General features: G+C 28.1%; 1 protein-coding gene across 1 annotated transcript; it reads right to left on the reverse strand.

Moving 5' to 3' along the window:
• Positions 1-6,465: 6,465 nt before the first annotated feature.
• Positions 6,466-10,432, reverse strand: LOC145831975 (KATNB1-like protein 1). The gene is made up of 2 exons (XM_082939332.1): positions 10,279-10,432; positions 6,466-6,988 (listed from the first exon to the last, which is right to left on the reverse strand). Exons 1-2 carry the CDS (start codon positions 10,429-10,431, stop codon positions 6,659-6,661), a joined length of 483 nt encoding a protein of 160 aa, XP_082795458.1. The 5' UTR covers position 10,432; the 3' UTR covers positions 6,466-6,658.
• Between the last annotated feature and the right edge of the window lie 257 nt (positions 10,433-10,689).

A 10,689-nucleotide genomic window follows, 5' to 3' on the forward strand; every position in this document is an offset into this window, starting at 1 on the left:
GAACGGCGGCGACTCTCTACCGCTAACGGCAGCAGAGTGGTACATGGCCACTTGAAATTTTGAATTATAATTATTTTAATTGTCGAATTTGATTTACCAGATAAAAATAAAAATGAAAGTAAACATGTGTTTCTACAAACTTAAGAAATATAAACCTTAGCTTTTCTAAGATTTTGATTATAAGCTGGTTCAGAAAAAAAATTACTGAGTTAGCAAACAAATATTTAAATACTAAATACATTAACTAAATAGGTACATTAAATATAACGTTACTGATCGTAACTTGTTTTTAGCATACTAAAAAGTCTAAATAACTGAAAATAACTTAAGTTTAGTTGTATGAAATATATTTTAGATTTAGATCCAAGGCTGTTAATTTTAGCTGTGTTAGTTGGACTGATTTAAAAATAATGCATAACTGTTTTTAAAAGCTTTGTTTTACTTAGTCTCAAACGGAAATTAGAAATTCAAAGTAGTAGTTATTTAAACAAAAAGCGTTTAGTTTAGTAAGTTAAAAATTATAATTACAATCTTTTTGTTTGTTTTATATAAGCTTTTATTAAAATAATTTCTATATAAATCTTTGAGTGTACTTAAGTTTAAATAAAATCTTGTTAAGTTTCGATACAAACTGTTTCATACTTTAGAGTAAGCTAAAGAATCGCTCTTTTTTTCTCTCGTTTTTTTTTTTGCTTAAAATACTTTGCATCACTTTATACAGATTCATAAAGTCAAAAAATAATTTAGCTAACATCTCTTTAGCTAAACAGCAAATCGATACATTAGTAAAAAGCCTCTTTAAAATCTGAAATGAATGTTTTGTTGATAACTTTAGTAGCAAGATTTGTTGCTGCAAAAAACTTCAGCAAACGCACTGACCACTACTGTCTCACGAGAAGCTACAACAACCTGTGCAGCCAAGAAGAATCTCAGCTGCTTTTCTCTCGAAAACCAGCGACGTTTCCTTTCACCAAGCCGTCTTGCCAGTGGCCGTTGTATTCCGATCTGATTTTTTACGAGCACCTTCGTTTCAACGCGTCTGAGACACGCCCGAGCTGCGCTGAAACCGTAAAAGAAAAGTGCGGGTTGAAAGCAAGCGACGTCGTTTCGTGGGTGAGCAAGCAGGGTGCGACTGCTAAGAAGTGCATCGAAGTTCGTTTTGAAGGATACGACGAACGCTGTTACGAGGAGGCGTGCGATAACGCGTCAAACCACTCACCAGAAGCCAGACCCACTTTTGCCAACGATCTGCTTTTTTGTTCCGGTGATTACGCTGTCTTTGCATCAAACTTTGCGAACAACTTTAGCATTGATGCAATGAAAAATGCGAGGTTGACGTAAGTTTGTTCTTCTAATGAGATTTATATAGTATTAATAAAGACAAATACAAAAGTTGTACGCAAACCTTTGTAATTACTTTAAACCAAGGGTTATTATTTTAGTTTTCATATAACAAACAGGTATTTTTTTATTCAAATAAAATACTTTAATTATCACTACTAACATAATCACAATGTTAACTGGCTCTTAAGTTTAATAATGAACAGTAGTCTAAGTTTACATATTTTCAGGTGTTACAGATTCGCCATCACAATGACTTTCATTCTGGCACTGCTATCAGCCACCGTGCTGATTTTCAGCTTACTTGTCATCATCGTCATCATGCGTAACAAAAAGCTTCAAAACAGCCAGTCTTGGTTCAAAGTTTCAATGGCTTTCAGCGACATAATAGTTGCAGTTTTGTTCTTGCCGTCGATAGTTGTCAGCACGTGGGATTACGTGCACAACTCAGACTACAGCGTTGTGAGGCGAGACAGAGTCAGCACGCGGCAGGACGGGTCGAGGCAAGAAAGCTCGTCGGCGCAAACCAAGTTTTTCGCTTTGCTGAACTATTCCACCGGCACGATATCGCTGTACTCTATCGTCTTTGCGGCTGTCGACCGCCTGATTGTGATCACGCACCCTTTGTTTTACAGATCGCACAACATGAGAAAGTTTTCGAAACACGCGTGCGTTTCGATTTAGGTAGTTAGCTTTTCTGCCACGGCGTACAATCTGTTTTTCAGGTTCCCGCGTCAATGCTTTCACCACTACATAGGATCCATACCGTTGACTTGCAACAACGGGGCGATCATGTTCATTCTCCTGCTGATCATCGTCGGAGCTGTTTTCGTTTTGCTTCTGAGCATTTTGACGGTTTTCGTGCTGCGTGAAAACAATTTGAGAACAAAAAGCATTCGTTTGAACGCCCAGCAGAGAAAGGTGTACCGGAATGAAGTCAAGTTGGCTAAAAACTTGATGATAATTGTAGTTGCTTGTTTCATGATGATTACTCCACTGCTGGTTTCTTATGTTTTCTTTTTGTTCTATGGAGTCACCATGTTTGGTACAAGTTTTCAAAATGTATTCATCTTCCACTTAATGTCTTATGTTAGTTTTGTTCTTTTTATATGTGGCACTATTTGGAACTTTTTGATATATGTATGGAGAAACAAAACCTTTAAAAATTGCTTAATTAAATTATTAAGTAAAACTAAGTAAAATTACTAGAACATAAACACATATCTAAGCTATTTGTTATTTTAAACAAAAATATAGTTCTTTATTGTGTTTTACCTTCTAAAAAATTATGTTAACAAAGGTTTGTTGTTTTTGTTTGGACTAAAATTTAAATTAGTTTCTTATTACTATTTTTAGTTTTATAAAGTTAAAAAAGTTAGAATTTTTAAATAAAATGAACTTAATCATTCTGCAAACATGTAAGATTTTTAAAAACTAAAAATGTATATATCTTTTATGTTTCGTACATACAATTTCTGATAAACAATAAATCTTACCAGACTATTTTAAAGCAATGTTTCTTTACTTTCATATGTATACTAAAACCTAAACTACAAAGTATTTGAACTTGACCCTCAAAAAAGTTAAATTGTTAACTTAATGCCTAGTTTAGATTATTAACAGTAATAGCTTCTTTAGAGCTTAATAATAATAGCAATAGTATTATGATTTCAACTTTTTTATAGTATAATTAGTTTTAGTTTATTGATAGTTTTTATAGAGTCCTGTTTTATCTTAACTACTTAAACCCATGCACCAATGTAACTAGTTGCTTTATTTATAACTCTTTGCTGGAGCAAAACTTTATTAAAAAATTAAAACTTCTCTAGACATTACTTTAAAAGCGCATACATCTTAATAATGATTGAAAATTTGACATAACGTTAAGCTTTGACTCGACAAATGTTACACATATGATGTTTTATTGGTTTATATATACAAAACTACTTAAAACCATAAAAAAATTATTTACATCTACTTAACTATTCAATTAATTCAAACTGTATTAGAAAGAAATGTTGTGTATGTACATAAGAAATCTGTAAAACGATTGATATAAACAATGTGTAAGCTATGTTAGCCATATTTTAAAAAGAAAGCTTCAGTTTTAAATCTAGAATAAAACTTACGATTTTCTTTTTAATTTCGAATTGTAAAACAAATAGTTGGACACTTTAACATTAAAAAACTAAAACATACTTATTTCTTTAAGTTATCGGTTTTACTAAAACTAATGTGCTTTAAAATTATATTCTAAGTTAAATATTTTCAGTTTTAAGTAAAGTTACAATTTCACTAAGTTTTTATATATGCAAATTTAAAAATAAATATTACAATTATAACCAATATACATTTTTGATTATCATCAAGTTTAGTTTTTATATTAAATTGATAAATTTTAAATATTAAATTAACGTCTTTAATAATTCAAAGCCCTATTGTTTTAAAAAACTAAACAATTTTCCAATTATTATGTTTCTATTTAAGAATAAAACTAAACAATAGTTTTAAAGTGTGTAATATTTTTTAATAATAAGGGTTACAGTTTTTAAACTAGTAACCTTTGTACATATTTAATTAATAATTCGAGTTCAATAATAACAATCAATAAAGAATATTAATTTTCAATTGAAGTCATTCTTATTTCAAGTATTTAAAAACTTTATTGTGTTTAACCTATTGTGCAGTTTAAAATAGTATCATTAGTTTTGTTTGTATCAGAAATAATGCAGTAAAAAAAAACTATTGTTTTAAAACATTTTTAATGCTTAGTAAAATTTAATAATATTACACTAATAACCTTTATACATACTTATTAAACGTTTGTAGAATAATGATTAAAAAAGGCTTGAATTGATGTCATTTTCAATAAAAATAGCTAAAAGCCGTATTAGTTTAGTCTGTTGTGCAGTTTAAAAATCATGTGAACTATTATGTTAAAGCTGTATGTAAAATTAAAAACCAATTATAAAAGCCTTGCGTAAATTTTAATCAAGGCCATAAGTAAGTGTCTTAATAGAATTTAAGCAAGTTAATCAAAAGTAAAATTGGTCAGTGGTGGTCAATTAAATTGAAAAAACTACTCGAACTTTTAAGTTAATATGTCTTAATAAAAGTGAAGTAAATAGTATTAATATTCATACTGATGATAGTTTTAAAAGTAAAATTAAACATACATTATAAGCGAGTAGATGACATTATTCGATTCAGCAATTCTCTTAAGTTAAAAAAATTTGACAACTCAAATTAAATACAAAAAAATATTCAACGCTTCATTTATTGACATTTTCAATGAATAAAGGCTGTAAGAATTAAAACACAAAAACTTTTAAATAAGACAAAAAACAAAAAATTTAACCAATAAGTAAAATACTAAAAAAAACTCTTATTAAAAAAGATTACAATAAACTATACAAACAAAATCTTAATTTAAATTAATTCTATTTGAAAAAAAAAATTCTAATTGAAAATTATTCTATTTGTATAAGATCTACAATTTGAAAATCCGCTCTGCGGTGAAACTTAGTAATTGTTTTTCTCAAAAAAAATAAATTCTTAATTTAAATTAATGACAAATTTGGATATGTGAATATGAAAATATAATCTATAAAATGCAACATTAATACAAAATACAACAACAATAAGCTCTACAGCATTTCTAAAGTTAATTACATATTGTATTTTGTACGTGCTTAGACATACAAAAATAAAATTTGAATCTACATATTGAAAAAGTTTTCTTCATATTTGTTGATTATCACTATAGAAGTGGAATAGCGATTCAAAGTTATAATAAGTTGTACCAAGTAGTTAAGTTTAAGGGAAAAAGGAGAAATAAAAACTGTGCAGACTATTACTTTAAGTGCAACAAGTTACTTATATATCAATCATAAAATACAGTAAACAGTATGATTTGTAAACATAACTAAATACTTGCGTTTGTTAGCTTATTTATTATTATTAAGATATTTAAAATAAAAAATCTACAATAAATTGTCAAACTATGACTTTTTATTGTTTTTATTTTTTTGTTGTATATACTATTGTTTATCAAGAAAATTATTTTTTTATGAGCCATTTAGAAGAAGCCAACAAAAGAAGGAACATGTAACTGTTTGAAAGAAAAGTAGTGTTTAATTTGTACATGATACCAAATTATAATAATGCAAACCACACAAACACTTTATATTATATGACAAGCAATGATTCCAAACTAAATTTTAACTTAATTTTTAAACCTAAACTAAGATCTTTATAAGAAGCTTATCAGATAAATTCGATTCCACGTACATTTACAATATGTTTAATATGTTTATTAATGAAATACTAGAGAAACTTGGTATGTGTGTTAAGAAGTTTTATGAAAAATCGTTCGTATAAAATAATGAAGTAAAATAAGAACTTTTATAAGAAATTGTAAACACTATTTGATTACTTAAATTTAAATGACCACAAGAAGTACCTTACAAAATTTACAAAAAATCATTAAAAAAGATGAACAAAAAAAAAAGTTAGCAAAAAGTCAATAATGTAGAATACACAATAATCATAAACCAAAAAGTTCAACTTAATGTACATTAATAAAGTATATTATATGCTAATAAAATTTAAAAAAAAAGTAATTTAAAGAAATAAAATAGAGCTAATTGCAAATTTTTATGATACAAAATTCTTTAAATAAAAATAGCGAAGTTGTGCAACTAGTTGTAAAAAATATTTAAACTAAAAAACTTATCTTTTTTTTAAATTAAATCTGATTTTATGTACGAAATTTTAATACCAAATAATTTTTCGCATTTATAGAATCAAAAACAGTTGTAAGCTTTATTAATAAAAAAAAACATTACTTGAAGACATGATCAGATTCTTAAAGCTAACACTAAACAATTTGAATATAGCATACCTACGTAATTTAAATTGTGTTTACAAAAATTAACAACACAAAATACTTCAAAAAAAATTTACACAATGTTTTTGTTAAAGTTAATACAAACTAACTTGTTAAATAGTTTTTCATTGTTTATCATTACATGTACTAGTAAAAACTTTGTTTCTATAACTACCTAAAGTGAGTTAAAACTAAAGCAAGTTGTTAAAATATGCAAAATGATTATACAGCTACAATAAAATTTTTTACTGCTAAAAAATAAAAAGACAACTATTTTTCGAAGGTAGCTATGAATTTCGGAAATATATAATTAAAAAAAAAACTGCAGAAATATATACAAGAACATTTACAAGAACTGCATCATTCCAACACCGAAAAATATGTCATGATTTTCACACACAAAAACAAATGTTCACAACTTTTTGAAGTTCATATTTGTTGAAACAGCTCGGCCACCACCTTCGCCTTCCTGCCCAGCAAGCCCTCCCTCGCCGACAGCTTCTTCACCTGATCGTGCAGGCCGACGATGGCGAAATAAACTGCGGGCAAGTTCAAGCTCAGGTCGTTCGTTTTAAGCTCGCCGCTCATCTTGCGCAGCTCGACGAACCACCTTTTGACCAGCACCCGGAGAAAGTCGAGGCAGGCGATCATGTGGCTGGCGTACTTGGACTTGTTGAGGATGGCCGACACGGACGGGAGCAGTTCCTGGCAGACTCCCAACGTGACGACCTGCTGGTTTTTGTGCTCGTCTTCTTCTATCTGTCAAGTTTGAAAAAAAAGTTAAGAAATGCTAAATTTTTAAGAGATAGAAAAAAATATCAAACAGGGTGTTTGTGTACAAAAAAAAATCAAAGTTATTTGAATGAGATTAATGAGGAACCCCAAACACTTTATCAGACAAGTTACCTGGGATTTTATATTGAATCGTTAACCAATGAGGAAAATTGAAAAAACTAACTTCAAGCTTACTCCTTTCAATTAAAAAAATAGCATCTTACTGTCTTTCTACACCAAAAGAGAGCTGGGAAAACTGATCTTCATTAGAATTTGCAAATTATATTAAAAAGAAAGGTGAGATAAATTTTGCAGACAGAAAAATTTTCTTTGAGGGCAACACTTAATTCACAAAACAACAGAGTGTTGGCCCAACCCCAAGAGCACTTTTTTAAGATATGTTAATCATCTATCACCAACACAAACCAGCATCTGACATTATTTTAGTTGCAGTATCAAAAGCGTGGAATCAATCTCCGATTATTGTGAAGCAGGGTGTTAAAGTAAACACAAATGTATTCACTGGTGACACTTTGGCATGATATGAAAGAGCAATTTGAAAATAAAAATTTAAGCTTTCAATAGGACAGTGCTCCTTCTTACATGTCAAATAAAACCAAAGTTTGGCACAAAAACATTTCCACAATTTTGGGGCAAGGAATGGTGGCTTCCTTCAATGCCCGATGTAGAAATTGAGGCCTGTCGCTCAAGACACACAACAATGCAGACTTTGTTTAAAGCTTAGGCAAAATTACCACAGAAAAAGTTGCAAATAGTAGTTGAGAGTTTCAATGATTATTTGCTGCTCTACAAAACATATTTAAAATTTAAAGTTTGTTTGTGTTGTATGGGGCTCTGAAGTAAAATATTAAGTATGCAACTTTAGTTTGATAAAAAAGTGTTTTATTAATTTTAAGAATATTTTCTACACTTTGTAGAAAGTGTTCTTTAAACATATCAACTTTAAATTCTACTAATTTTCATACTCTTAAGTTACGAAGATATTAAAAATGAGGTTAACTTGACTCTTTTTAGTTAAAAAACATTATTTTAATATGTAAAAAAAAACGTTAAAAAATACTACTACTTTAAGCCTACATGTAAAATTACATAAAATTTAGATATTTAAAAAATTTAAAAAACTTATAGACAATTTTATTCCCTTATCTTGGTTCAGCTCAACTGAGGCCTAATATTGAGAGTATTTTCAAAAATACTAAATCAACAATTTTTAGTCTTGTATTTAAGTTTTATCATAAACACTTACTACCCACCAAATAAAATAAGCTTACCTTTAATACAAAATAAACAGTGGACAATATCTTTTGTAGTACTTTTATAACTATTTTGATTTATTAAGTTTTTGATAAACTAGAGATATCAATCGAACATAGATAAAAAAGCTTATCTAAAATAAAACTTAAGCCTAAAATTTAATTTAAGAATATCCTAGGAAAGCTAGCACATGTTAATAAGCTAATGCCAATACTATTTAAATAAAGATCATTATGTTTTAGAATTGTATAGCATCTATTTAGCATTAATTTAGAATTTCACTTTAGCAAGTATCATATTTTTGTATTGAGCATCATTGTATTTAAATAAACTTTATGTCAAAATAACATTTGAATTTTAACCCATTACTTAACAATACCATTTGCTTTAATGTTGTGAAATGATTTATTTAATGTTTCTTTAAAAGTGTTGGCTCATCTGGAAATTATGTTAGAAATATTTCAAACAACTGGTAAAAAATTAAAATGCTCTAAAAAATAAAATTTCAGCTTTTTACTATTTGATTCTATAGTAAGAGAAATTCTTCTTAACTTTATAACAAAACTTTTCTTACCGTTTGTTAATAACACTTTTGATCAACTTACTTTGTTTATATATTTTTCTTTATTAGATAAATAAATTTTTTGTAGATCTAAGATACACTTTATACTCTACATGGCCTAATTAATATAAGGTATTTGGCACTAAAAAAGCTTCTACTCATTAAAGTTTGTAAACTTATAAACTGTTAGATTTATACTGTTTTTAATTGTCTAAGTATAAAAACAATCTATCTATTTTTAGTCTGAAAAATTAAACTGTTTTTGTTTCAATTGAAAATGAAGCTGTGCAAAAGTGAAGCTTTGCAATTAAATGTCTGATGATCACTCTGCAGCAGAAAGGTATCTGTTTAAGTTATTTAGAAAAAAAAATTATACCACTTGAGAAAGTAACTTAATGATTCTAACTACGCTAGTGGAAACTTTATCATTGTTAATGTTTGGGAATCTTATAACTCCTAAAATTAAAGTTAAAAAGTGTCAGAAAAGTAGTAATTTTTTATCAAATTCCAAGTTCAAATAATAAAATTACAAAAACAAAATGATTATAAAAAAGTTTAAAGGTTTTTATGTGGATAGGTGAATAATTTTTTTTAATTTTCATTATATTTTTATTTCAGTTTAATATTCATTGTACTACCAAATTACTATTTTACTGTTTACAAAATTCAAAGTTATTTTTGAGATACAAGCAATAAAAGTTGGATATTTCAATATGTTTCTTATAGGAAACACAAACTAAAAAGATGAAATAAGATTATAAGTACATCACTGCTACTGTTTTTATAGAGTAATTTGTAAAGTTTTAGTCTAGATTTTTTGATAAAAATCACAAACTTTTTTTGAAAAAAAAATTGTGCATAAAATCAGAGTAGTTAATTTTCAAAATAATCCTCACCTTCAAGTTTGATATTACAAGAAACATTTAGTTAACAGTTTAGGTAAATTGCTTTAAAATGTAGAATGAGATACATTTTTAGTAACTCTTTCAAAATTATGAAAAATTAGACCAGGACCAGCAAACTCCAGGAACAGACCAATGTGTTTTTAGTTAAAAACTATCCATGACGAACAATCAAGTTAAGCTTTTTTATTGATGATTAAAGTTAACAGATGCACTCTTATTTTATTGTTAGTACTACATAATATATATTTAACATTTGCTCTTATTTGTATACCTGTATATTAAAGTAAAATTTTCAGAGATATTTTGACCCTCAAATAATTTTTGCAGTAAATCTGGCCTCTCCTAATAAAAACTGCTAAACCCTGAACTAGACCATGAAAAATTCATTAGAAGTTCCCAAAAATATCTTTACTTCTAATATTAAAACTGTAAGTAAAAAACAGTAAAAAAGTACAGAAAAAAATAGTTACTATATTTTTTTAATCTAAATATACCCTTGATATAAATATTTCGATTTTAAAACAAATACATACCTGCTTCTTAAGAAAGGGGAGAATATCGGCTGTCAAACTGTCGTCATTGCACTTGTGAAGGTAGTTGACCAGCTGGTTGCATCCCGATTGTTTCCCTGCCATCGTCTTGGCAACTTTCAGTTTCATCAACCTACCACGTAGCACACTTGACATCACCTCGTGGCCCTGCGATATTTCCTTGCATATGTCTACGTCCAGGGTTTTGGCTGACATTTTATTCAACTATGCAAACTGTGAAAAATAAGAAGGAAAAGTTAAAACTATTTGTTTTTGAAGTTGAAATTTATAAAAAACAGTTGTTATCAAATTAAATGTATGAATTAAGGAAGATTTTGGATGTACATTATACTTACTTTTTATACCCCTAAAAATAAAGTGTTGTAAAGAAGACATTACAGTTGTTTATTTTAG

The sequence above is a fragment of the Thalia democratica genome, chromosome 3, assembly GCF_965202585.1.
Source record: "Thalia democratica chromosome 3, ktThaDemo2.hap1.1, whole genome shotgun sequence".
Lineage (NCBI taxonomy): Eukaryota > Metazoa > Chordata > Thaliacea > Salpida > Salpidae > Thalia > Thalia democratica.

Excerpts from the sequence above, each read along its gene's own strand:
- LOC145831975 (XM_082939332.1), bottom strand. The coding sequence starts at position 10,431 with ATGTCAAGTGTGCTACGTGGTAGGTTGATGAAACTGAAAGTTGCCAAG. Across the intron at positions 6,989-10,278 it reads TCCCCTTTCTTAAGAAGCAG|ATAGAAGAAGACGAGCACAA; the intron begins GTATGTATTTGT and ends CAAACTTGACAG.